General features: G+C 54.6%; 3 protein-coding genes across 4 annotated transcripts; 1 reads left to right on the top strand and 2 right to left on the bottom strand.

Annotated features, from left to right (window-relative positions):
* Positions 1-299: 299 nt before the first annotated feature.
* SRPX2 (sushi repeat containing protein X-linked 2) lies at positions 300-5903 on the bottom strand. Its single transcript, XM_009560946.2, has 10 exons — positions 5336-5903; positions 3417-3503; positions 3133-3324; positions 2835-3011; positions 2336-2462; positions 2113-2234; positions 1822-2001; positions 1544-1677; positions 1348-1469; positions 300-1094 (listed from the first exon to the last, which is right to left on the bottom strand). The coding sequence occupies exons 1-10, from the start codon at positions 5403-5405 to the stop codon at positions 914-916; spliced, it is 1392 nt and encodes a 463-aa protein (XP_009559241.2). The 5' UTR covers positions 5406-5903; the 3' UTR covers positions 300-913.
* A 1615-nt stretch (positions 5904-7518) lies between these two features.
* TSPAN6 (tetraspanin 6) lies at positions 7519-13018 on the top strand. Of its 2 annotated transcripts, XM_054075510.1 has the most exons (8): positions 7519-7675; positions 7768-7956; positions 8229-8303; positions 8919-9017; positions 9287-9442; positions 10139-10222; positions 11977-12070; positions 12282-13016. In XM_054075510.1, the coding sequence occupies exons 1-7, from the start codon at positions 7589-7591 to the stop codon at positions 12043-12045; spliced, it is 759 nt and encodes a 252-aa protein (XP_053931485.1). In that variant the 5' UTR covers positions 7519-7588; the 3' UTR covers positions 12046-12070; positions 12282-13016. The 2 variants fall into 2 exon arrangements, with proteins under 2 accessions (XP_053931485.1, XP_053931486.1); XM_054075511.1 differs by lacking the exon at positions 8229-8303 and having other exon boundaries at positions 12282-13018.
* Positions 13019-15779: 2761 nt separating this feature from the next.
* On the bottom strand, positions 15780-24484 carry TNMD (tenomodulin). The gene is made up of 7 exons (XM_009560934.2): positions 24368-24484; positions 24106-24240; positions 20712-20852; positions 19838-19939; positions 17815-17968; positions 16471-16643; positions 15780-16172 (listed from the first exon to the last, which is right to left on the bottom strand). The coding sequence occupies exons 1-7, from the start codon at positions 24413-24415 to the stop codon at positions 15963-15965; spliced, it is 963 nt and encodes a 320-aa protein (XP_009559229.2). The 5' UTR covers positions 24416-24484; the 3' UTR covers positions 15780-15962.
* Positions 24485-26052: the final 1568 nt, after the last annotated feature.

Here is a 26052-nt window from a genome sequence, read left to right as displayed (position 1 = left end):
TGGCAAAATGCTTTGAAATGTGGTTGGTTTTTTTTCTTCTTTCCATTCTTCTTCCTCCCACCCGCTCTGTTTCACAGTCTGCTCCCTACTTGTCTTCTCTACCCTCTTCCTGAAGTATGCTGCTGGCTCCAGGATGTGGGGCAGTTGTGCACAGCCCAGCCCTGGATGGAGGTCTGGGGACAAGGCTCTCCAGGAATGATTCGTTTCCCAGGCCTCTCTGTGACACATCTTCTGCCAACACTCACTTTTATACAAATTTATTTATTTCGAGTTAATATTCTACTTCCAAAACAGTTCCCAGGAAGGGTGCCCTGGGGGAACAAAGGGCAGGGTGGGGACGGTGAGCCCTCGGGAGAGCTATGCTGTGTGCTGATGGCTGCTGGCTTTGCCAAGTGGGAGACTGTTTGCTTTTACTGATGCTAAAGGCTTGCTGGCAGGACCTGGAAGCGCAGCACCTGCCTGCCACGGCTGACCCCAGGCTGGAGGGAGCAGGTTCAGGTTGTGCATGGGGTGGGGAGGGTGGAGCTGCTGTATTAGAGGTGGTTGCTGTGTCTGTGCTGTCCTCTGCTCTGGCAGCCCAGTGTTGGACACCCTTCTCCACCCTGCCCTGTGTGTTTGAGCAAGAGGGGTTCTGGCGTCTCCCACCATGGTCCTGGCTGGGCTGAGCCATCCCACCGCCCAGCTGGAGGCTGCTCCTGAGCGCTGGGCAGTGGGGATGCTGCTGGCACGTGGCTCTCATCCCTGTCCCTGCTCGCATCTCTATGCCAGAGCAGCTGGAGAGAGGCTCCCCCTTCCCCTGGAGGTCCTCAGCAGCCTGGTCCTCCTCTATGGTGGGCAACTAGAAAAGCAGAAAGGAAGATACCTGTCCTCTGAGACCGGTGGCAGTAGACGGGGGGGTCTCCCCTGTGCTGCCTCACTCGCAGGGGTCCCCACTTTGTGCCCGCCGTGCTGCCTCCTGCTCGCTCAGTAGGTAGGTGTCAATGAAGACAAAGAGCTCGTCAGGGTTGACAGGGGAGATGTAGCGCTCACGGTCGGTGCCTGCCTTGTCCAGAAGCACGGCATTGAAGTGGGAGCGGGTGAGGTGCAGGAACTGCCTGGAGATGTAGGCAAGGGGAAGCTGCTTGTCAGGGCTGGGGGTGCTGCAGGCTGGAGCTGAGCTTGACCACCCCGTGCAATCATGCTCAGGACCTCCTGGGGTGGTGGCTCCCAGCTCTTACTCAGGGCCTCAGGAAGCAGCTGTCCACAAACCCAGCTGCAACCTCATGCTTTGCCGTCCCTGGAGGTGACCCCGTCCCCCCTCCTCTCCTGCAGACAGTGGGCTCCACAGGAAAGACATCATCCCCTTACCTAAGCTCCTCAATGATGCTGAGGGACAGCTGGTGCTCCCGGATGCGTCCCACCTCATGTGGGGGCTGTCCCACCAACTCGATGGTGGTGACGTGCCGCAGATCCAGCCCGCAGGCCACTTGCTGCAGAGGAGGGAGCCATGAAAGATTGCTGGGTGCGTTGGGTGGCAAGGGGTCTGGCTTGAGGGTCTCCTCACCTGTAGCATGGAGATCTGCAACTTGTAGTAGCGGTTAGAGGGGTCAGGAGCTGAGATGACAAGGAGACGACGTTTCTCATGGAACTGGTCCAGCAGGCTGGTGGCTGAGTTCACAGCAGTGTTGATCTGCATGGCTGGAGGGAGAGGCTGGTGCGTGGGGAGACGCCATTTTGCCTCTCATCACCCCTTCCCTACCCCTTCTCCCTGTTGGGCAGCAGCCCCCCAAACCACTAGGCACTGTCTGGGGGGCAGGTCCTCCCCTGTCCCACACCACTTACGTGCACAAAGGGGCTGAGAGCCTGTCCACTGCTGGGTGGACTGGCAGACCCTCAGGGAAGTGCCCTGGCGCTCATAGCCTCCGTCGCACAGGTACTCGCAGGTTGCACCGTAGTTGTTGCCATCAGAGGTGCAGGAGAGGTAGCCATTCTGCGGAGGCTTTAGGACAGGGCAGCGCCTCACTGCAAAGAGGGAGGCAGGGTGAGGGCTAGGGGTGGTGGGGCATGGCCCCAGCTCTGGGTTCCATGCCCCACAGCGTGCCAGCCCAGCAGCCCCTGGCAAGCCTGCTTCACCTTGGACGCGGATGCTGAACTTGCAGCTGGCTCGGTTGTACGCCTGGTCATAGGCAGTGTAGCGTATCACATGCTCTCCTTCAGGGAATTCAGAGCCAGGCTCTGGGCCCCGTAGCATCACCCTACACCCAGCAGATGTGTTTCTCCGTCAGGATGCTGGGAGGGAGCACTCAGTGTGGTCCCCAGCCCTCAGCAGTGGTGCTCCCAGCTCCTCCACCCTCACCTCTTGATGATGCCATCAGCAGAATCCTTCACACGAGGCGGGTCCCAGTAGACTGTGGCAGTCAGCTTGCCTGGCTCAGCTATCCGCTCCCGGGAGTCTGGACAGCGGATCTTGGGAGGCTCCATATCTGCCCGAAGGGAGGAGACAGGATTGGGGAACCTGTGGGTGCCAGGGCAGGGCTATGAGGGCCAGGCACTGATCCTGGCATTCAGCCGCCCCAGGGATGCTGCGCACAGCCCAAGCACCCTGGACCAAGTAAGACCTGCCATAAAGACAGCCCTGGGTGCCTCGATTCCGGATCAACGTGCCCTACACTGGCCCATGCTTCGGGGCTAACGGCACCTCAGTGACAGTGGGACGGGGGTCCCAGGGTAGAGAGGTGCAGGAGTTGGTGCCGGGTAATGCCTGGGTCAGGTGTGGGGGTGATATGGGCAAGCACCTCAGGGACAGAAATTGGCCTGCCCTTGTGGGGCTGGAAGACAGTAGAGTGAGAATTTACCTACACAGATTGGCTCGCTCCCACTCCAGCGCCCATCCTCCATACAGATGCGGCTCCGGTCGCCCTCCAGCTGGTAGCCGGGCAGGCAGCTGTAGTCACAGCGGGAATCCATCTGCACTCCAGCTGAGCACACGTAGGAGCCCCGCAGCACTGCCGGCAGCACATGGCACCGGATTTCTGGGACAGAGAGAGCAAAGAGGGGAGGGAAGCGGCTGTTTTGCCATGCTGGCAGGCAGAGCACTGACTGCCATGAGTAACTGTGGGGATGCTGGCAAGCTGATGGCCAGGGCACACTCACGTCGGCAATATGCCATCCCAGACCAGCGGCGGCTGGGCAGGCACTGGACAGTGCTGGGCCCTACCAGCCGGTACCCGCGGGTGCAGCTCAGCTCACAGCGTGTCCCCAGGCTGCTGCGGTAGGAGCTCCCCCGGGGCGAGTAGCAGGTGGCCTCTCCACGGTGGATGTTGAGCGTGGCACACCACTGGGGCACTGGGGGAGAGGAGAGAGGTGAGGGTGATGCTCAGCCCTGCCATGCCTCGGTTTCCCAACGAGGACCCGAGGGATGGCTTTGGATGCTGTACCTCGGCGGTAGTCTAGGGCAGGCTCGGGAGGGAGTTCTTCCACATACACTTCATTGGTGTGGCTCTCAGCTGTGTAGTAGCCAGACCCTGAGAAGGAGGAGAGAGATGACCGGGCTGTGTCACAATTTGTGACACAGGAGATGATGCCTCCCCATGCAGCTGCATCTTCCATCCCTGAAGCATCCCACAACTTCCAGCAAGCAATCCCATCCCTGGGCAGAACCAATCCTGCTGTGCTTGGGGCTGCTATCATGGGTTAAGCCAGGCAGACAGCGAGCCCAGTCCTCAGCGACTGTGGTGTGCATTGGCACCAGCCCGCAGACTAAACAGCAGCAGGAGCAGCTGTGGTTATGGCAGGAAACGGGTGCTGGCACAAAGTGGGCTGGCACTGACCCCCAGCTTTGCACTGCTGGGAAGTCCTCCTCCCACCCCCTCTTGTGGCACTGTCCCTGCCACCAGGCCTCCCAAGGGAAGGAAGGAAGCTGCCTTCCCATTGGAGCCCCTGGCCAAGGCAAGGGAGGAGAGATGTGCTGCCTTGCTGGGGGGCTGGCAGGGATGCAGCCCCTCACTTGTGCACCAGGGAAAGACGAAGCTGCTGGAGGGACGGTGCTGGACAGGCTTGGCCAGAGCTGCTGGCCTCACGCCATCCATGCTGTGCAGGGGGGCCCTGTGCTCCTTGGATGTGGGGATCGCATCCTTGCAGGCCACCTTCTGACCCACACTATGTCCCCATGGACAAGAGACCAGCAGACAGGGAGTGAGCCATGCAGGGGGAGAGGGCCGACATCCTTCCCCACGGCCCCTCGGCCGTGCGGTGCCTCGGCTGGCCACAGCATTCCCCAGCACTGAGCTCACATTTCCGCTGCTTTTCCTCAAGCCCCAGCCAGCGCTGCCCCCTCCTCGCCACCACACCGCAGTCCCCACTCCAGCATGGTGGGGATGCTCAGTCTGGGAAGGGACCCCGGCTAAAGCAGCAGCCCCACTGCAGCCGCCCCCATCTCCCCTTCACTCATCTCAGGGTTTTGGGAAGGGGATGTCTGCCAAGGGCAAGCCAAGCAGCAGCCCCGCCGTCATGGGGAGGAAGATCCATTAAAAAACTTTCCGACATAAAACTTTACTACAGAGTGACTCCGCACAGCTTCCCACAAGCTCCGTTAAGTCGCCCACTCATTTCCACAAGCCTTTTACCCTGGCGCCTTTCCCACACTGCCACGGCTGCCTTAGGGAGCACAGGGACTCAGGGCAAGCGTGGAGGTGGCATCCATGGGTCCAGCAGTGGGCAGTTCAGGGACCCGGTGAGCACGGCTGCTTCCCAGGGGGCTGCCGAGCCCATGGCCAGGGCCCCAGGAATGGGGTGTGCTGTGTCCCCGCAGGCAGATGTGCCATTTAATTGTGATGTTCTGGTTTTGTGCGGGCACTGCCTTTTCCTTCTCACCTGGGGCCAGCTCGCAGCTCTGGCTGCGCTGGGCAGGAGCATCCCCAGCCAGCCGTGCTAGCAGCATGGCAAGGGGATGGGAGCAGGGAAAGGGGAACCCCTCCAAAACACAACAAGGGTTTTGATTCTTAACACAGCTGCTTGGCTGCAAGGGAGGTTGCATCCGAGCACTTTGTCCAGGCAAACATCTGCTGGTCAAGAGCCCCCGTGGGAGCAAGGAGTCAGCGAGAAAGCTACACTCCCGCAGGCAGGGGTGTGATGGAGAGACTGGTTTTCTGTTTCTCTCTGGATGTTTACCAAGACCCCCTCCGCTCCTTTCTGTACCATGCAGCCTACACTGCAGGCTCTCCATGCCCTGCAGGCACTGATGCTCTCCCCAGCATGGCACCCCTTGCTCTGCACCCCTTTTCCCTTGAAGGGAGCGGGACCCTGCATGCTGCTGTCCCCGGGGAGCCCCACTATGCCCACGCACCCCAGCGCTCACCTTCATGCCATGTGGATGACACCAGCCTGGCGAGGACAACCAGCAGGATGGGGGCTGTCTCCTGTGCCATCCTGGGGGCCCAGGGGATGGCCAGCCTGCCTGCTGTGCTGGTTCCAGGGACAACCACGAGCCCCGGCGAGGACAGAGAAGGGCTGGAAACAGGGCGACAGCCCCCTCCGTCGCCTTGTCACTGCACCTCCCCTCCTTCTTGTCCTCGCTGCCCGTGCTGAGCAAAACTACTTTTCCTTTCTGCTCTCTGTCCCAAACATTCAAAAGCTGTGAGTCAGGCCCAAAATGATGAGATTGTCAAAAATAATAAATCCCAGGATCGACCGTTTTCCAGCGCGCCTCCTGCTTCTCTGAGACTTTAAAAGGTTGTTAGATTTTTTTTTTCTTTGCAAGCAGTAGATCCAGGAGCTTGTATTGGCGCAGGAGAGAGCATAGCTGAGCCTATGCAAGCCTTGCTGGGCTCTAGGAATGGGAGTCCTGGAGCACCGAGAACGAGACTGCAGGAGCCAGGACCCTTTTTCCAGCTCCTTACAGAAGGGAGGGAGGGATCTTGCTGCTGACGACGGGCTCAGAAACTGGTCTGGAGGCAAATGCTTCCAGCTGGGGTCTGTTTTCCAACTTAAGTTCAGCCCCTGCGAGGCAGAGGTAATGAAACACGTTTGTTAGGACCCACCGTCCTGCATCCCAAGGGGCGGGGAGGGAGGTGAGGAAGGGGATGCCTGGGATTTTGGCTGTGAAGTACAAGACAGCAGGGGTGAGGGGAGGGGAGTGATGAGCCTGGCATGGACAGGTAGGAGGCTTGGCGCAGAGCGTAGTGGGCGGACACGCTGCCTGAATGCACTAATTATGTGGTGGCCAGGCCTGTAAGCACACTAATTAATAACACAGCTGTCCTGAGCAGGAGGAGGCTGCTGGGAGGCCACTGTACAGAGCTGGTGCTGCCTGGGCTGCAGGAGCAGAGGTATGGGGAAAGCTAGCTGGTAAGCCTGCAGCCCTGAGAGGAGAAGATGAGGCACTCGCCCCATGGCGGGCAGGATGCCCATCGCTGGCTGGCATGGCAGTTGTGCCATGTGCTGTGGTGCAAGGCGGTCCTTGCTCTGCAACGGGCACCTGGGCAGGAGATGGTGTGGCCGGTAGGTGATTCTGCCCCGGTACTCAGTGCTGATGAGGCTGCACCTCGAATCCTCTGTTCAGTTCTGTCCCCCTCACCACAAGAAGGATGTTGAGGCTCTGGAGCGTGTCCAGAGAAGAGCAACAAAGCTGGGAAGGGGCTGGAGAACAAGTCTTACGAGGAGCGGCTGAGAGAGCTGGGGTTGTTTAGCCTGGAGAAGAGGAGGCTGAGGGGAGACCTTATTGCTCTCTACAACTACCTGAAAGGAGGCTGTAGAGAGGAGGGAGCTGGGCTCTTCTCCCAAGTGACAGAGGACAGGACAAGGGAATGGCCTCAGGCTGTGCCAGGGGAGGCTCAGAGTGGATATCAGGGAAAAATGTTTCACAGCAATGGTGATGGGGCCCTGTCAGAGGCCGCCCAGGGAGGGGGTGGAGTGCCCACCCCTGAAGGTATTTAAAAGACGGGCAGACGAGGTGCTCAGGGACACGGTTTAGTGGCAGATGGCAATGGTTGGACTCGATGATCCAAGAGGTCTTTTCCAACCTGGTGATTCTATGGGGGCAGCGTAGGCTGGAGAGCAGGGACTGGGTTGCATCGGACAGGCAGGCGCGGACACGGTGCAGGTACAGGGTGGCACCCGGCAGGAGGTGGCAGCGGGCAGGAAGGAGGCGGCGCTGAGCACAGAGGAGGGGCGCCTCGGTGGCAGGCGCAGCCGCTTCCACGCCCGCTCGGCCATTTCCGAGAGCGCTCGGCACCCTCCGCCGCCGCTCGGGGTGGGGAGGAGGCAGAGGGGCGGGGCCTATCGATGAGGGGGCGTGGTAGAGCCGGTGGGGGCACGGCCTGCAGCCGGGGGCGTGGCGGAGGAGAGGGGGCGTGGCCTGAGTGGGAGGACGCGGTCTGTGGGCGTGAAGGGGCGTGGCTTGAGGACGGGGCTTGACATGTGAGTCACGAAGGGGCGTGGCATTCAGATATGGGCGTGGCCTGCTTAGGGCGAGGGGCGTGGTCTAAGGACGGGGACGCGGACTGTGGACCCGTGGGGGCGTGGCCTATGGGTCGGGAGGGGCGTGGCCTGCTGGGGGCGTGTCCCGCGGGCGCGGCGGCCCCGTCCCGCCCGGCCGCGGCCCGTGTCGGCCATGGCGTCCCCGTCGCGGCGGCTGCAGACGAAGCCGGTGATCACCTGCCTCAAGAGCGTCCTGCTCACCTACACCTTCGTGTTCTGGGTGAGCGCCGGGCGGCAGCCGCCCCGCCCCTGCCCCGCGCCGCCGCCCTGTCGCGACAGTCGCGAGCCGCGGTGGGTTCTGTCCCTCCGCAGGTGTCGGGCATCGTGCTGCTGGCCGTGGGCGTCTGGGGCAGGGTCGGGCTGGCCGTCTACTTCTCTCTGCTGGACGAGAAGGCTACCAATGTCCCCTTCGTCCTGGTGGGCACCGGCACCGTCGTCGTCCTCCTGGGCACCTTCGGCTGCTTCGCCACTTGCCGTGGCAGCACCTGGATGCTCAAGCTGGTGGGTGGCCCCGCATGGGGCAGGGAGGTGTTCCATCCCCTCCTGACCCATCTCAACCAGTCCTGACCCACCCTGACACATCCCATCACCACCCCGTCTCATCCCATCCCATCCCATCCCTTCCCTTCTCATCCTTCCCCACCCCATCCCATCTACCCCATCCCCTCAACCCAATCCCATCCACTCCATCCCGTCCAGCCCACCCCATCCCATCAAGCATACCCCACCCCATTCCACCCTACTCCCTCCCATCCCACCCTTTCTGCCCGCAGTATGCCATGTTCCTGTCCCTCATCTTCCTCATCGTCCTGGTTGCCGCTGTTGTGGGGTTCGTCTTCAGGCACGAGGTGAGTCTGGGTGGCCACTACTGTCCCCTGATGTTGCAGAGCGAGTTTGATCTTGGTTTTAACCCATGTGCGGTTGCAGGTGTCGCTGTAGAAACAAAGGCGCTGCTGGGAGTGGTACTTACTTTAGCTAAAATAGGGTTAAACCAGCCCAAAAAGCAACTTGGTCCCTGTAAGGATCCATAAGGTCTGGATAAGGGTGAGGATGGGTGGAGGGTCCACCTGCACAGCACGCTGCCCGTCTACCAGAGCAGGCAAAATAGCCCTGCAGTTTAATTTCTGGCTTTGGTCTGTCTTTTGCAATAATTTCTGTAATTAAGGCTCCTCTGAGGGTTCCTGCGCTGCGGAGCAGCCTGTTTACGGAGGAAGCTGGCACTGTGTAAATGCTTGTTGTTGTACTCGGCATCCCTGCTGCCACAGTGCATCCCAGTCTGCCCTTTAATACAGCGTTTAATTACCTGTGTGGCCAGGGGAATGTCTTCTGGCCATGGCCAGAGTCATTTCTGCCATCACCAAGCAGTGACTAATGCAGGGCTGTGGTGGTGTTGGGCTGTGGGTCCCGAAGCGCTGGAGGGGACGGTGCCACCGCAGAAACCTGTCTCTTTCTTAATTTTGCAGATTAAGACAAACTTTGAGAGTAACCTCAACCTGGCCTTGAGGGACTACAATGTGACCGCAAACCAGCACAGCGAGGCTGTCGACACCATCCAGAGAACCGTGAGTGCCACAGGCTGGCGTCTGGCTGGCAGCGGATGGGAGTTCTCACCTCGGCACTGGGACCCTCTGTGTTGCTGGGATCGCCGTTGCAGTGTTAAGGGTCCTTTTGCACCATGGGCTTTTGAGTTGGGGTGAAGATGCTGGGTGGGAGCAAAAGATGGGGGTGGCTCCTTGAGAGGTGAGGGCAGGGGAGCTGTGGGAGTGGTGGTAGGACTGGGAGGTCACTATCCTAGCATGGCTGGGCTCCCCAATCATGGTTCCCTCTCCAGCTGCACTGCTGCGGGGTCCAGAACTACTCAGACTGGGAGAAGACTGAGTACTTCACTCAAAGCGGCATCCCCCGGAGCTGCTGCAAGAGCCAAGATGACTGCTCAGAGGAAGATCTGAAAGACCTGAGCAAAGCCAAGCTGAAAGTGTTTGTGGATGTAAGTTAAGTTCAGAAGAAAAACCCCTGCCAGTCCTGGAGGTGGGGAAGGCAGAGCTGGGCAGGTGGAGAGGGCCTTGCCCTTCCCTGCAGGGCTTGAAAGGAGAACTGCTCTCTCAATCCAGATGCTCTGTGGTCCAGGGACTTCTCTGGGGTGGATGCAGGGGAAGGGCATGGAGGAACGAACCCTTCCTCATGTCTGAGCTCCTCCTCACTTCTTCCTTGGGGGTCGAGCACCAGCTGGACTCAAGTGTTTGTAGTCAGGGCTGTGTGTTTTGGAGAACAAGTGAATAAAGCAGTCATTCCCCAGTGAAGTTCATCTGGGCAGTCTCCCAGGGGCTGTGCAAAGTCCTCACCTGACACTGAGCGCAGGTGACCTCATCCAGTAGGGATGGCTGGGTGATGCATGGGACGTTCCTCTGATGAATCACTTTGCTTAACCCAGCACTTCTCACTGGGAGCAGCCCAAGGGCAGCACTCTCCTTGATAGCGTGGCCAGGCTGGGAGGCTGGTTGGCGCAGCACCGATAGGGAAATGACTTTGACAAGGTCAGGCAGGAGGGTGGCAGCCAGAAGCCCTGGGCTGCCTGTGTGAGGGCATCTTCTCCTGGATCTGCCAGTGCACTGGGGAGTTGCTGCTTTTGCTCCTGGGGCGTGAAAAGCACTGAACCCACATGCTCTATTTCCCTCCTCTGCAGGGTTGTTTTTTCCTGGTGACATCAACAATGGAGTCAAAAATGAGCGTTGTGGCTGGAATATCCTTTGGCATTGCGTGCTTCCAGGTAAATCTCCCTTGCCTGGCACTGGAGGAGTGCAGAGTGAAGCTAGAATGTCTCCGGAGGTATTTAATTTCTGTGCAAAGTCTGGTGTGTGTACAAAAGGCACAGCCTGTTTCAGCCAGGGAGGAGCAGCTATTCTGCAGATTCCCCTTGGGTTTAATCTCCCCACTGTGCTTTCTCCAGTCTCTTAAACCCAGGGCTGAACCACCAGCTCTGTTTCTGTGAGCCCAGGTTAATTGCAAAAAGCTCCTATCTGAAACAACTGATTTCAAGAAAAAAACAAAGCTGTCCTGGACAAGCTCCCTGCATTTGCTGTTGGCAAGGATCAAATTTGCGCCTATCCTTTTCCTACCCACGACCTCCCTTTTATCAGCAAGGCATTTTGGCATTGCTTCTGCATGGCTGGGTGCCTGTGAGCACCAGTGGGCCACTGCTTGTTCTGGCAGCTCACACCTTGCATGCTGCCTTACCCTGTGATTGCTTCCTCTTCCTCCCGCACCCCAACCTCTCCTTTATTTTATCCTGTAGGACACTTCCTGCAGGAGCCGCGGCAGTGGCATGCTCACTGGCCCTTTCTCCGGCATGCTTTATCCCAGCAGGAAATGAGAGGCCCCTGCCCCCAGTTCCGCAACACGGGGCACGCTGATGCTGCGGTGGGGTTTCCCGAGGTGCTGAGGGTTTTCCAATGCACTGCAGTGGGAGCTGCAGGAAGTGTGGCCTTTAACTGGTTGCTGGAAGCTTGCTGGACTCCTGGCACTGAGCAGCTGCAGACTGAGCTCAGCCAGCATTGACTTTGGAGGGGCTTGAATTCAACCTCCCCTTGATCCAGCACATGGAGGCTGTGGCACGAGCTGCAAAGTGGAACCTTGCCAAGATACTTCTCCTGTAATGAATGTGTTGCCGCGTTTTTCCCATAATGGATGTGCTGAACAGGGGAGAGAGGTGGGACTCAACAGCCCCTGGCTGCAGCTTGTGCTACCAAGTGTTTTTATTTGTGGCTGGGAGAGCCCGAGAGCTGGAGCACGTCTGCTGTGCCCAGGCTCTCACCCCGCTTTCCTCCTCAGTTGCTTGCTGTGGGGTCACCGAGATGTGACCGACACGCAGACAGTGAGCTGCACGCTCCTAGCCATGAAATTATCTCAGCTGATGCCAGACTTGGGAGTTGTAACTGGTTCCTGGCTTTTATTGCTCTTGCAGCAAGCCTGGCTGTGTCCTGCAGCCGGCAGGGACCCATCATGCAAATCTGCCTCTGACTTCACTTGTTTAGGTCAGGCTCCTGCAGGATCTGGCCCTAAATGTCTGCATAGGGGATGGGAGGTGATATTGTGTTAACAGTAGTGTGTCCTTGGGATGCTGATGTGAAAACAGCAACCTTGTTTCCCTGCTGTCCTTGCAACAGGGAGAGGTGTCTGCTCTTCTCTAGTGGCTGTGTAATTTGCTGTGACGCATCTGATATCTGTGTAATCTCTGAAATCACCATAAAACAGTAGATGCTTCATGGAACAAAATACAACAGGATGGGATGCCGAGCATCTTTTGTGAAGAGCTTGTTTGGGTGATACCTGCCAGGATCCTCTGCTTCAGCCTCTTAGTTATTCCAAAGCAGAGCGCAGCAGCCTGTGTTGTGGTTTGTAAATCCCGCTTTCCATCCTTGGATTTTACAGAAGTGGAAGAATTTGTTAGGATTTTCCCTCAAAACACTGTGTTCTGATTTTGGCTATCTCTGATGTATGGGATTTTTTTTTCCTCTTTTTCAGTTGATTGGCATCATTCTCTCCTGCTGCCTGTCCCAGTACATCACGAACAATCAGTATGAGATGGTGTAGCTGGCCCCCAGCACACTGTGGCCGGGTACGTCTGTCCATCAATGATGAGGCTGGTGTGTGCCTCTGCATCCCTGGCTGCTGCCTGGTCATCCCTGGGGACCTTCCGCACAGTGGCGGGTACCACTTTTGGGAGTGCGTGGGGATAGAAGGCACCTACAGAACTGTTCCTGCCACATTGTTTTAAGCTGTGTATAAGCCCAACCTTGTCTGTTAATGCTTTGTCTTGTGCATTGCAGGGTATGCTCTCCGCAGCCGGGGAGGATGCCACCACCTCCAGTTTTCCTCTGGATGCCACTTGGTGAAATCTTGCTTTGAACTGACTGATCTTCTCAACTAGCTCATAGAAATGAGTGCAGCAGCTGTCCTGATGCACTCAGGGACTTGTCCTGACACTACTCTGCTGTGCCACCGCGTGGGATAATTAGTGTAGTTGTGGTGGTTACAGCAAATGCGCTCCCCCAGGTGCTGCAGCTCCTGGTTCTTTCCTCGGCAGCGCGTTCAAGTGCCGTGCCAAAGCCAACCGTGCTGGCAGCCTCACGGGACTCCCCATGCTCGCCTTCAGTGCCTCCATTGGGAAAGCAATGCTTTCCCTCATCTCCAGCAGCTCCTCAATGTCCCCTTGCTCTACAGACACGGTTGCTCTCGCGGTGGGGCTGTTGTGCTGTTAAATCACAGCCCTGCCTGCCTGAAGCTCAGCAAGGTCTTGGCTTGTTGCCAGACTCTCTCTCCTCCCTGCCCTGGGTTTTATATACTTTTTTTTTGTAGTTTTACTTCTTAAAGTACTGGCTGTAGTGATTCTTTGTAAGCTGTAGTGAGGTTTGGTGATGTAGCTCCTGGTGCCTTTACCTTGGTAGGTGTCCTTGCACCGAGTCAGCTGTGACTTTATTGTCAGTATTATATGCTGCTTTAACTCATTTTGTGTATCGGGTAGAACTCTTTTTGTCCTGAAACACAATAAATATTAAGATATTTTGCTCTATGAAACCTCCTTGGCTTTTCTTTTCATCTCTTGGAAATTCCTCTGCTCGAAGTCACTGCAAAGAACAGCAAACTCTCCCTGGGAGGTAATCCGCTTGCCCCGGGCCAGCCGCTAACCTCTGGACCATCGCAGCTTGCCTTTCTCTGATGCTCACTGGGGCACTTGTGCTTACAAATAACTTCTGTAATTGAATTTTCTTCATAACAGCGGTTGTGTAACCATGCTGAAGCAGAAGGCCTGGAGCATCCCAGCCCAGGAGCTGGGCGGATGGTTTCGGCTCCGTGCAAATGCATTCATCCTCTGCTGCCAGTCGCTTGCTTGGAGCAAAGGGCAGGGCAGCGCTGCTGGAGCTGCCTTCTTCACCAGCCTCTCGCCGACAGAGAAAGAAACATGGATTTAAGCTTTTATGTTCGTTTAATACTGATCATTTTGGGGCTGTTTTGGCAGGAAGCCTTTTCCTTAGCGAGTGTGATGCTACAGTGGTGCCATGAAACTCCCCTCCTGCTGAATTTTGGGGGGTTTGGGGGTCTGGAGCACTCAACTCGCAAGGGCTGTGGCTTGGAGCAGCTGGTCAGCTGCCGGGGCTGCTGTTTCTGCTCCTGGGGAGGAGGCAGATGTCAAAGGAGGTGTTAAGCGTAGTGTCAGCCCTCTAGTAAACGCTGCTCTAGCGCTGGGTGAGCTGCCCCAACCACACCGCTCTGTGGTGCAGCAAATCACCGGGTACGGGGCAGCCTCGCTGCTGATGGAGGAACCTGAGGGGAATACCTAAAATCTTTACTTTGCTTTTAACTTGGGTGAGTAAATCAGACCAATCAGGCCAAAAGCCTCCAGGGCTGAGCCAGAGAGGCAGAGTGCATCAGAGCATGGCAACTGCGGTGAAGAGATGGCTGACAGCAATTAATGAATGGATGGAGACTGGGTAGGAACATGGAAGAAGAAGGGCCACGTTTGGTAAATCCATCCTTATCAGAAAGCCTGTGTAGAGGGAAGGGACCCTGCACTGGTGCTCACCCCTGCCTTCACAGGCAGCTTCATTCCCAGGGTATGCGATGTCAGGTGGGCAGAGATGGTGCCAGCAGAGGGAGGCACAGGGAGCCCAGGTGTTTCTGAGCTGCTGCAGCAAAACCAGCACTGACTTGTCTGTCTTGTCCTGAGGACTTTGTCCAGCCTGCTCATTGCTGCAGCCACCAGGGTGTGCAGATCTTCCCTAGTTAAATAGTGGTTATTTAGACAATTTGCTTTCGTTTGGAGAGACAACAGTAGGCTCCTGGAGGTACAGGTGTGTGCTGGGGGAGATGCCAGGCAGACTTGGGACACTGCGGTTCTGGCGAAGGCATTGGATCCACATTGGTGACCTGTCTGGACCGCCTGAGCCGGGACATGAGCATTGCTGGTCAGCCCCAGACGTCCAGTTTCCTGCAGCAGCTGTGGCTGCGTGGATTTCATACCCCCCTACTGCATTCAGACCTCCTCTCTCAGGGGGATAAATGTCGGGGGACTTGTCAGAAATGCTTGGTATCCCCAAGGCTGCTTGGTGGGGACGTCCCTCTCTGGAGATATTTAAAACCCACCTGGACACGTTCCCGTGCAATCTGCTGTAGGTGAACCTGCTTTAACAGGGGGGTTGGACTGGGTAAGCTCCAGAAATCCCTTTTAATGCCAAACGTTCTGTGATTCTGTGGTGTCGCTTTGGGATGCCACGCAGGCAGCTCTGCTGCACCGTGCTTCCAGAGTTTTAATCACGTTGTCAGCACAGCCATGAACAGGGATAGAAGGAACTGCCCTTAAAACACACTCCCATTCCCATGGGAGCTACATGGATACAGGGAGGGCTCAGCAGCCCTTGGGACACCATGGCTGGCAGCCTGCAGAGTGGCAGTGAGCAGAGTCCAAACTCTGTTCTCTGCCCTGTGCGTATGGCTGGGCAGGCTCGTTCATCCAGGCATTTCCCTGGAGGGCACTGGCCGTGGCAGCGCATGCTCCCTTGGTAACGTGAGGAGGGTTTCACCTGCAGCACGTCAAAGCTCCTCGGCAGCAGCCAGCTCCCTGGGATGAAAGTTGGAACCTGGGGTTTGGCACGAGCTCTGAGGCTGTGAGCAGAGGAAGGCTGCAGAGGGGAAGCACAGCGATGTTGGCCATTAGCCCCCAGCTCTAGCGCAGGCCGTATCCTGCTCAGGGTGGCTGCAGTGTCAAAGACTTCCTTTTTCCTTCCTGCAGCTCAGGTTTTGCCTGTTGGTTGGTCACAGGGTTGGGGAGAGCTGATGGCATTTGGGATCTTCCATGCTTCTGCTCCCTCTGGCTTTGGCAGCTCGGTTCCCCGGGGGCTCCTTGCGCCTGCTCCTGCCTCCACCTCGCGGGCACACTGCCGTGCTCTACATCGCTCCCGAAGGGACTGGTGCCACTCCTGAGCCGTCACTAATAACTACCGAACACATCAGAGCATGCCAGAACAGAGGGTCAGGATGTGCTGTACAACTACCAGCGCCATCAGGGAGCAAATTAGGGACTTCTCCGTGTTCTGAGCGAGTCAAGTGCCGGCAGTCCCAGTACCTGAGTTATGGATGCTCGTGACGAGGCAGCCGAGCAATTAGATCACTTCTCAGACCCATTAAGCATCATAGACTGAGACTAAATGACTTTCCATTTTCTTTGCAATCGCTCATACAAGACGTTTATTGTTTGCCTCTTGCTGCTCAGCGCAGTGACGATGCAGTGGAGCACAGCCTCCCCTGGCCCCACGGGAGCAGTGCGGGATGCGGGGTGGGGACAGGCAGCGCGTGCACCATGCAGGTGCTGTGGCCGGTGGGCTTGCACGCTCACCAGCAATCAAGCAGGTAATGACCTGCGTGTCGGCTGTTTAAGGGTGCATCCGGATAGGTGGCGATGCGGCAGGCAGGCATGGAGTGGTACTCAAGTGCTGGGTGCTACGCAGCACATGCTACACCCTGCCCAGCATCCGTGCGATCCACCAGTTGCAGGGCATGATGATCCGGCAGATGACCCTTCCACCCTGGTAGCAGTAGGGGTAGGGGTAGTAGCCCAGAAGGGGCTCGCAGACCCGCCGGCAGTAGCGGTTGGCACGGCGGCACTGGGCACAGCAGTAGCCTCTCTCATCCCACAGGGGGTGGAACTCCAGCCCATTCTCCGACTGCCAAGAAGAGCCAGTGTCAGTGCAGTGAGGGGGACTGGACAGCTGGGGCACCCCAGGAACACAGCCAGGACACTCCAGGAGCTCCAGGACATCCCAAGGAGCGCAGGCAGTGCATCCCAGGACCATGACCAGGTTACCCCAGAAGCATAGCCAGGTCACTCTAGAAGCATCGCTAGGACACCCCAGGAACATGATCAGGACATTCCAGGAGCACAGCCAGGATGCCCTGGGACCATGGCCAGGGCACCCCAAGAACACGTCGGGGAAATCCCAGGATGCAATTCCCTGCACTCACATAGTCGTTGACAGGCAGGTCCTCCTCGGTGAGCTGCCGTGCCCGGCGCTTTGGTCCCAGCTGCACAACTTTCTCCGCCTCATGTTTGCTCCCTCCATTCAACCAGTCCTGGTTGTCTACGAGCAGCTCAGAGTCTTCTTCGTCTGCCCCGTCAAGGTCAGCCAGTTCAGGAGCTACAGGAAGAGCCCAAACACTGCTGTCAACAACCAGGGTGCAGGAGGAAAAATGCTGCAACAGGCATTAATATCTCCACCAAAATTTGATGCTGTGACACATGAAGAGGAGGAAAAGACTCCAACCTGAGCAACCCCACCAGAAAACCAGCTGTATTCCACTGCCTCCTGCTCTTACCAAGCCTGGGTGAAGGGCTGTAGGAGATAATATGGCAGGAGGACAGGATAGAAACCACATGGCCCATCCCTTCCCTGTGCCCACGGGTAATGGATATCCGTGGGTGGTGTTGGCATCCCCAGCACAGGGCTGCAGGTGCAAGGAAGCATGTCCTCATGGTGAGCTCTGGTCCTGGAGAACCCCAACAAAGCAACATGATTTGAGGCAGATTACACTCAACTACAGCACCTGTTGGTGGTTTAGGTAAGACCCACAGCAGCATTAATTTTCTTTGCAGCAGGGTTAACAGCAGAGAGAGAGGAAGCAGAAAGGTGAGAGCAACTGAGGACAGCAGCTTCTTCACTGGGGATCCCTGATGCCCACTTACTTCCAGGACCATCAATGTCTGTGAGCTGACTGGTACCCCTGGGGGACAAGATGTGCTTCTGTATCTCTGCAGCTGCAGAGCAGAGGGAGTTTTCTCAGTGGGGGTTTTTAAACTAGCTCATTCGGATAGAAGTGGGTTAGAGAGAGCGGGTAATTACACTGGCGGATCTCAGAGGCCACAACCTCTGCAAGGGCTGTGTAGTGAGCAGCTGGAGGTGGCAACCCCGTTGTGTGATTTAGATGCAGATGTCTGCTCATGCTCTGATGTTCGTGCGGAGACGAGGATTTAGGCGTCCCAGTTTCCAGCAGTGCTGGCTTCTTTGCATGTACAAAGGGCTTCATTTATTTTTTTTTTTCCATGTTATGAGAAGGGTGGCCACTCTACAAAGTACAGGGCAGTGGGGAGCCAGCAGAGACGAGCACTTTGTAGTGAGAAACTTCAGCCCCCTATTAGCCATGTTCTCTCATGGTCATGGCCAACATTGTGTTCGTGTCTGAAATGTATAATGAGGCAGCAGAAATGGGTTCCCACTATGTTGCACTGGGATAAATGGCAGAGGGGATACGGGTAGGTGGCAAGACTGGTCCCAGCAAGGGGGCTCATGAAAATTTCAGGGCTCCTTGTACCTGCTATTGGTGTTGGGTGGATCCAGTAGATGGTTACGTTTCTGCAGATGTCAAAAATTTTGGAGCTTTTCAGGAACTCCTTGTTCTGAATGGGCTTTTCTCCAGGGACCCAGACCACGGACTGCTCAAAGTAAGTGGTTGTGATTTCTTCTCCCTGGAAGAAGAGCAAGATTTCCCCTGACGTAATGAGGCACCCTCTTCCCACTGCTGGCTGCTTCTCCTCCCCTTGGTTTACTCAGATGCATCTCTCTCCTCCCAGAGAGCAGTTGCTCTTACTCTGCCTTAGCTCATGGTGCTCACTGGGTGCACATGCAATACCCCACTGGTGCTCACGAAAGGAGACCCATCATGAGCTTTGTCTTTCCTGCCCACTTCCAGCCACTACCACCCTGCTCTCTCTTCCCTCTGTTCATCATGCTTCAAGAGCCTTCTCCTGCACAGTCTTCACCATCTGAAAGAGCCTTCTGAAGAACCCCAGCGTATTTAAAACCCAAGATTAAAACATCTCCTCTATGCTTTTGCTTTTACTACTTAGTTTCTCTCTCCTTCTGCTACTTCGATTTTGTGATTGAACACTTTAATTTATTCCTTGCAGAAATTCTTTGCACGGCCTTATTCAGTAATTTATATCACAGGTCTCTGCCGTTGCATTACTCTATGGTGTGTTTTGGCAGGCACTTGGAGAAGGAGATATATAAAGATTATTAGATGGGTTGTGCTAAGCTATCTGCCGAGGCAACATTGTGTATGTTGGTGGTGGTAGCCCATAGAGCAAGCTGGCAAATGGCAATTTTCTCTCCAGAAGGTGTCTGGAGCTGTATTTCTCTTTTATAGAGTTTTTCCTTATGGCTTTGGGAAGTCCTAGGAAAGTGCCAATGCAACCTGACCCAGTCTGAGTTCTTTTCGGGATCTCCAGTGAAAGCCGTGGGGTTGGAAAGGTGCTGCCGGAAGGACCTGGAAGTGTGAGGGCTCTGGGAAGAGATGACTGGAGCCTAAATCTACATTTATCTCACTGGGTTTTACATTTCAGCTCTCTACCTGGGGCTATGTTCTGCTAAAGTTTAGGAAGACATATCCCTTTTATGGCAGTAGGCGAGAAGATCTATTAGCTTCTTACGGCATAATCAAAGAATTGGCTTCTGAGAATTTGGGTCATGATTCAGGGAAATGTTTCTGCCCACGCTCCGTTTCAAACATGTGTCCTGCTGGCATTTTATCTGCAACGGCTTCCTTAAGGAGAGATTCAATCAGCTAACGCCCTTCATCCTGCAAATGGGGGGATGGAAGGGCTGTGCCGCAGGACTGAGCAACCACTGAGGCCTCAGGGATGGAGCCAAGGACAGGGGACAACTGCTTTTGAGGAACTGAGGCATCACTCTGGGTTACGCTGTCAGAGAGGGGTTGAAATATAGAGTTAAACTCTATTTTCATGCAGCACGCAAAGCCTGTGGCTCTTGCAGAAGGATGCAGTGGGTAAAATTTAAACGGATGTAAGAAGCGACCAGGCACATGGGTGGGAGAATGGTTGTGTCGATCACGGAGGTGGCCCCAGCCTGGAGCTCTCCGCCTCGCAGGGCTGTACGCCAAGCGCTTTCTCAAATCGCATTTCTTAGATGTGGCCGCTCTTTTAAATTCATTACTTCTGCCTCATTCTGCTTGAGAACATGAGGCTCAATGCTTGGAGGAAACAAGTTGATTGACTTATTGGTGCCTGCTAATCCTGAGCTGCCTTGCAACCTTTTGACTACGACAGGATTATTGTTCTTGATCTCCAGTATTGTGTTGAGAGGTTTGTGTCTGTTGGCTGTCTAATCCCGTCTCTTCCCACTTGTTGTTTTTAGAAGCAATCCTCTGAAATAAGATCATTTTATGAAGCGAACGCAACTCATTATTTCTTTATTGTAGAGTCTCAGGGAAAGCTGAAGCAGATGGAGTGTGGTGGAGATGGCAGCCCCGCTCCCAGCGCTAGCGAGAGGAGTGGGTTTCACTGGGGGCAGAGGGGTGTCCTGTTTTATCCACCTACCTCAAGCTCAGGGATCTTGGCCTCTGTCGTCTCGGGTAGGACTTTAGTCTGAGCCTTGATGAAACATTTTTGAAGTCCCACAAAGAAGATGCCAGTAATTCCCTGCAGCATCAAAACAAACACCATAAAAGCAGTCAGGGCAAAGCAGGAGGATAAATAACTCCAGCACACGGTGGGTACAGCTGGATAAGGGTTTAGTTGTATTTTTCCAGTTGATGTTTTTGTGCAAAATCTGTTCAGCGGCGGTGCTAAGATGTACTAACAGGTTCTCCTAAGGGATATTGCATTTTATTGTTTGGGAGAATTGGGCATTTTACAAATATTTTAAAGCAGATAGTCATAAAATTGTACTCCGCTCCCTTCTCCTTATAACTGTTGTGAGCTCTGGTTGTCAAAAATATGCAGAATAGCATCTGACCATTATGGTTATGTGAACATTCAGCCCCCAGTTCCTGCTTGGCTATTAGCTGAAAATTTTGCCATATGTCACTGAACAGGGTATTTTCCTACAAATTTTAATTAGGTTTCAGAGAGAGCCTACAACATTGTCAGAAGGTTTTAATGCTCTCCAGACAGACAAATGTATTGGGCTTGGATAGATTTACGATGATTGTGTTCCTTTGCAAGGGTAAATCCAATAACTAGGTCTTGGTTTTAGGATGTATTTTGTGGGAACTGAACCACACCACTATGAAATATGAGTGGAAGCTTATGTAGATACACATGTCCTTCCCTAGAGAGTCTGCATATAAGCGTTGCTCTTCCTGATCATCCTGTGCCTTGCTCCAGCATCCCTGCGGTGTCCTAAGGGATCCTGCCAGTCCTGCTGTAAGACAGCGGGCAGGATCCTGGGGACAAACTCTGACACACTCACATTTTTGAAGTCATGGATCTCCAGGATTTCCTCGCTGCTGTTTCCACTCCTGAAGGTCTCTGTCCTGGACAGTGGGTCAATCTCCATCACAATCTTCTGCTTCTCACCGTGGCTGAAGAACGTGTGCTCCATGTCATAAACCTGTGAGGGACAAAACCACCTGGGGGTCACCTAAGTCTCCCACCTGATGTCACACCCCAGCTGGCAGGTGAGTAGGCTGCTGCTGGGGACCTGACCCCTGCTGCTGGGTACTCTGCCATGGGGCTGGCTTCTTCCCCATGTCCCGATTCTGAGCCAGGACGATTGTCTGGATAGTGCAACAATCAGTTCCCAGGTACTGGGGCTGGCAAGGAGGGCAGGATGGGGCCAGGCTAGGCAGGAAATATGTGTCGAGCCTAGGAGAAGATGTTCATCCCACACTTGCACCAAAAGCTTTGCTGTGTCTCAGCTCTTGCCAGTGTTTTCTGTGGGACAAGCCTGTTTACATCCCAGACTGAACTGATGTTCTGAGCCTAAGGGACCTCATTTTCGCCTGTCCTCATCTTGCTTGCTCCATCACTGCATTCCTGCTCTCTTGCTCCATCTCTGTGTCCCTGTCTTTCTTGGTCCATCATTGCATCCCAAGCTTGCTCGCTCCATCACTGCATCCCCGTCTTTCTTGTTCCATCACTGTGCTTTTCATTTTTCCTGGAAAGGCAGAAGTAAAAGTGTCTCGCTGCCTGGAGGAGATCAGGGATTGCCTGCGGATCAAAGACCTCCTCGAGGGCTGCTGAAGAGCTTCAGGGCATAGCAGCCGGCTTCCTGGCGGCGCTCATCCCCGTGGGGAGTCGGGGTGAACAGCACTGAGGGGAGCAGCCATCTCCTCCTCGCAGGTGCTCGCCGCACTCAGCCTGCCCGGCAGCCCTCCAGTCTCTGCGGATGCCTGACCCTTAAAGGATGAGTCGTGGCAGATGCTATTTGAATCACAAAAATGATCCTGCTGGCATGGTGAGAGCTGGCGAGCCTTGGAGAGTCTCCTTCCCTAAATCAAACGGTGCCGTGCAGAAGCAAAGGGCTTGTGCAAAACCCCTCAAGTCCACAGGGTAGAGGAGAGTGATAGAGGCACAGGGATGGGAAAGCCCTTGTTAGTTCCTGGCACAGCTGCAGAGCAGGAAAGGAGCACCCTGACCCAGCAGCAACACCCCACGGAGGGGCAAAGGCTTTGCCTGTAGTCCCGATTCACAGTCCCTCCGTGTCAGAGGGTTCAAAGCGTCTTAGGAACGTTTTCAGCATCAGCATCCCCCAATCTACAACTGCTGGAGGAAGCCTGGGCGCAGAACTGGCCACGGGTAACTGCCAGGTACCTTTACCCCTGCTTAAAATTTAGAAGAGCAATGTGCGCCTTGGCAGCCATGAGCGTCTCCTGTTAGTCAGCAGGAGGCTTTTATAAAGATATACGGCTGTCAATGGATTTTATGGTATGGAAAATATAGTCTGAAGCCTAAAATGGCTGGAAGGCTGCCGGTTTTGACTGACAAAATACACACAGTGCCATAAATAATTTCTAGGAGGGTAGGATCCCAGGTGGCATCTTACCTTCGAGTGCCTCTCCATTTACGTATAATTACTTCTCTCAACGCAGTGGCCAGCTAACCCATTTCAGCTTGGCCGGCTCCGTGCCACTCAGAGAACTGTGAGATGTTTTATAGGGCTGAAGACGACACTTGCTCGCGAATAATTGAAATATGTCCCTCTGCGAGGCTGCGACAAACCCCTCGCTAGCTGACTCGCCGCCTTCGCTCTCCAGCTGTGCCAGCCAGCAGGGATGCTGCCACACGGAGGGCAGCGCAGCGTCCAAGGCAACCCCTTGGAGGAACAAATCTTCTTTAAAGATTTTTCCCATTCTCTGGTTGCAAGAAGGGACTCAAAGCACTTTTTGTTCTTTAAAGAGGTTAATTCCCTTTGGTTTATACTTTCGAGTGTTAGGAACTTTCAGTGTCCCCCATCCTGCTCTTCCCAGCTGGAGAAGCACTATCCTGCAGCCACAGAAGATGTGGTGATGCTGGACGCCGGGAGCATCAGAGTGCAGATTCACCGTGAGAATATCTTTGCTTTCCTGTGACCTCGTGCTTTGCTTTCCAGCCCATCAGGAGTTGCAAAGGGTTTTTGGAACTACCAATGGACTCCATTGTCTAACAGTGCCCACCAGTGAGTATGCCAAGGGCCTCTTCCCTGGATAACTTTTCCGATGCTGGTAACCTGGATAACTTTTCCAAGGCTGCTGCAATGCCTCTGTGCTGCTGGCTTAGATCAAAACTCCCCTCTGGGGGTTAACAGCCTATCTTCCCCCCACAGCTGGCATCCACCCTGGGTTTCGAGGAACAGTAGAGACTTTATAACTGTCTTGGCAGGAGCCTGGAGCCACATATGGCTTTTATTACTTTTTCTTTTATTTTGAGGGTATTTATTTCTATTTGATAAGAAGATAAAGTTTCTGGCGAGCAGGGCTCTTCCTCTGCCCAGCGGGAGGGCAGCCTGGCCAGGCCAGCCCCGCTGTGGTGTGGGGCAGGGAGTTGAGAAGAGATGCCACCGTGGGAAAGAGACCGCCTTGGCTGCCCATGGGAATTCTGGAGACTCTTGGGAGTCAGCAAAACCTGCTGGCGCCAGGGTGCAAAGCAGGACCTGCTGGACAAGCGTGGAAACTCAAAGGGGAGCAGGACGAGGAGCGCTGGGTAGGTTGTTAGCTCCAAGGTTAAGTGATTTGCTTGGGTTATAGGACAAAGAAAAAGGAGGTTTGGCAGAATTGCAAAGATCTTGGCCGGAGCAAGCAGAGATGCCGCCGCCGGCACGCTCAGCACTTACAGTAGCGTCTGTCGGAGGAGCTGGGAATAAACGAGCCCAATCCAGTTAGCAGGAGCTCCTCCAAAAGCTAATCCGTCTCACCATCCCCTCACATTGCAGACACATTAAAGTAAGAAATATAATCCATGACAATCAATCACCACTGCGTCCTGGCTTTCTCTCCTCTTTATGCGGTGGCATAATGACTTTTCCACCAGTTCCTGGCAAGATAATTGAAATGAAATGGAAAATATTTTCTTACTTGTCATAAAATTTGCTGCCGGTGAAATAAGAGTAACTTTAACTCTTCGTGGCGTAGCTCCCATCCCCTGTAACTGTCAGTTAGGGAAAGAATGCGGTGACAGAGAAAAAACCTCAGCCCGTATAATGTAAAAGCTAGTTATGCATAATACAAAGATATTTTATAGTCCTATGAATACTTGTGGTCTAAGAAAATGCATTTTCTAAAGTTGCCTGGGTTTTGGGGGGTAGTGAAAACTTTCATTGAGTTGAGGGGGACAGCTCTGACTGGGGAAGCGGCACTCAAACCCTGGATCAGAGAGTTTTTACTTACTTTTCTGGGTGTTGGGTTCCAGAGATATTTGACACCAAAAAATATCAGAATAAGAGAAATGAGCAGCGCACTGAAGAGCAGTCCGCAGAGCTGGTATCTGGTGCAGGTCTTCTTGCGCGTCTTGGATGCTTCTGCCTAATTAATGACAAAACAGGGATAGCCAGAGGTCTGCTGGTGATTCGGGGAGGGATGAGTACACATGCATATCAGACATTTATCATGCTGACAAGATGCACGGTGGCAAAGCAAGACACGTACTCACATCCAGAAAGCGGCAGTCCTCCGGGCTCTCCCGAGCCGTCCCTCCCATGGTCTCCTCTGTGTGCAAGGACTCCAGCCCGCGCCGAGGTGGAGTTACAGAGGCTCTGGGCTGCACATAGAGAGGGGAAGGCTGGGTTACTGCCGCCCCCATGACAGCGGCAGCCAGCTTTCCCCCACAGCCTGCTGGGCCCCGGGCTCTCCCGCAACACTTGCTGTTTGCATGGTGCAACTGATTCCCATGCTGTTGGAGACAAGCCTGCACAAGGATACTCTGTGCAGCGTGCGTTGGCTAGGTCTAGGGTCCCAGTTTTTCTTCTAACTTCTGCTCCTTCTGCTCTGATCTCCACTTCTTATTGGTGGTTGGAGGCACCCAGGCTGCACAAGGGCTCCTGGTCCTGCCAGGATGCGGGTTCTGCTGCTCTCGAGGGCTGCTCGCCTCTGCTTTCACCTGCTGGGGTGCTTCTGCAGCAGGGGCGGCGCGGGATCTGCTGTCGGGGTGCCTGTGTGACAGGGGGACGTGGGCATGGCAGGGTGTGCATGTGTGTGCATGCATACATATAAAACCATTAGGTTGGAAAAGACCTTGCAGATTTATCAATTCCAACTGTACCTGTCCACTACTAAATCGTGTGCAACACACGTGCAATATGTGCATGCGTGTTTGCATGTGTGTGCATGAGTGTGTGTGCACAAATGCACCTGTGTGTGTATGCGTGTCTGTGCATGCACATGCAGAGCTCCCGCCTTTGCTGCTGGCCCCCAGCAACACAGCGTGAAGCCTGAGCTCTCCCCATGGACGCTGTGGGATCCCGCCCCACGGATCCTTGCCCCAAAGTCGGCTTAGCCAGGAATTTCCTGACTAATATATTTTTTTTTTTCTACTTTCAAAAAATTTCCGTTTGTTGAAATTGTACCATTTCTTCGTGAAAATGAACCCATCTTAAGAAATGCTTTCAAATCCAGCATGAGGTTTCTAGTCTGAACAGGATGAGGCTCCCTGGTGTAGAGGAGCTGGCATGCACTGTTTTTCCAAGCTGTTTACGCTCATAAAAACCCAGAGTACATCATGCACTAATTAAAATTGTGCTGAAAAGAAGGAAATCCACGTCGAGATTTGCTCAGAGTGAGAAATGGAGAAAGAAATTGCTTTTAGTGAGTCCGGCACTGGCATTGTGAGCGTGTTGGGGCATCACTGCTGGCAACCTGGGGGTAAATCCAAGCAGGACAGAAGTGGAGTTGGGAATGCATTGTGCAGGGGCGGTGGGGTGGTTGGTCTCCCTGGCTCCAGGGTGACAGGAGATCCATCCTCACCCTGCAGTCCAGCAGCAGCTCTGGGGCCATCTTCCCTTCCCTTAACTCTGTAGCAGTTGCTCGGGGGACGTAAAACACATCAGGGTTTTTTAATATTTTAGAGGCCAATAACAAAAGGGAATTATATTGACGAGTGAAAGACAGCAGGTTATTTGGAGGAGAAAAAAATCACTTTTTAATGGAAAGCAATCACAGGCAGCCTTTGAAAACATCTGAAAGTCTCTGGAAATCTAAATGCAGCAAAATCTGTGCAGACATCAGCTTTGTCTTTCTCCACTTTTCCCCAGAAAGTTTCACCTCTGAAGCTTTTGTTATTCACTGGAAACTGAAGTATCTGAAAACATTTGCTTTTCCTGTCAAAATTACAGTTTCAAA

The sequence above is a fragment of the Cuculus canorus genome, chromosome 10, assembly GCF_017976375.1.
Source record: "Cuculus canorus isolate bCucCan1 chromosome 10, bCucCan1.pri, whole genome shotgun sequence".
Lineage (NCBI taxonomy): Eukaryota > Metazoa > Chordata > Aves > Cuculiformes > Cuculidae > Cuculus > Cuculus canorus.
Note: the sequence above shows the minus strand (reverse complement) of the source record. Positions and strands in the feature narration are given on the sequence as shown.

Coding starts and splice junctions, on each gene's coding strand:
- TSPAN6 (XM_054075510.1), top strand. CDS start 7,589: ATGGCGTCCCCGTCGCGGCGGCTGCAGACGAAGCCGGTGATCACCTGC. Junction 7,957..8,228: donor GCACCTGGATGCTCAAGCTG/GTGGGTGGCCCC, acceptor TTCTGCCCGCAG/TATGCCATGTTCCTGTCCCT. Junction 10,223..11,976: donor TTGGCATTGCGTGCTTCCAG/GTAAATCTCCCT, acceptor CCTCTTTTTCAG/TTGATTGGCATCATTCTCTC.
- TNMD (XM_009560934.2), bottom strand. CDS start 24,415: ATGGGAGGGACGGCTCGGGAGAGCCCGGAGGACTGCCGCTTTCTGGAT. Junction 20,853..24,105: donor GGAACCCAACACCCAGAAAA/GTAAGTAAAAAC, acceptor TGTCCCTCACAG/GTTTATGACATGGAGCACAC. Junction 16,173..16,470: donor ACCTGCCTGTCAACGACTAT/GTGAGTGCAGGG, acceptor TCTTCTTGGCAG/TCGGAGAATGGGCTGGAGTT.
- SRPX2 (XM_009560946.2), bottom strand. CDS start 5,405: ATGGCACAGGAGACAGCCCCCATCCTGCTGGTTGTCCTCGCCAGGCTG. Junction 2,463..2,834: donor GAGCGAGCCAATCTGTGTAG/GTAAATTCTCAC, acceptor CCCTTCGGGCAG/ATATGGAGCCTCCCAAGATC. Junction 1,470..1,543: donor TGCAGATCTCCATGCTACAG/GTGAGGAGACCC, acceptor CCTCCTCTGCAG/CAAGTGGCCTGCGGGCTGGA.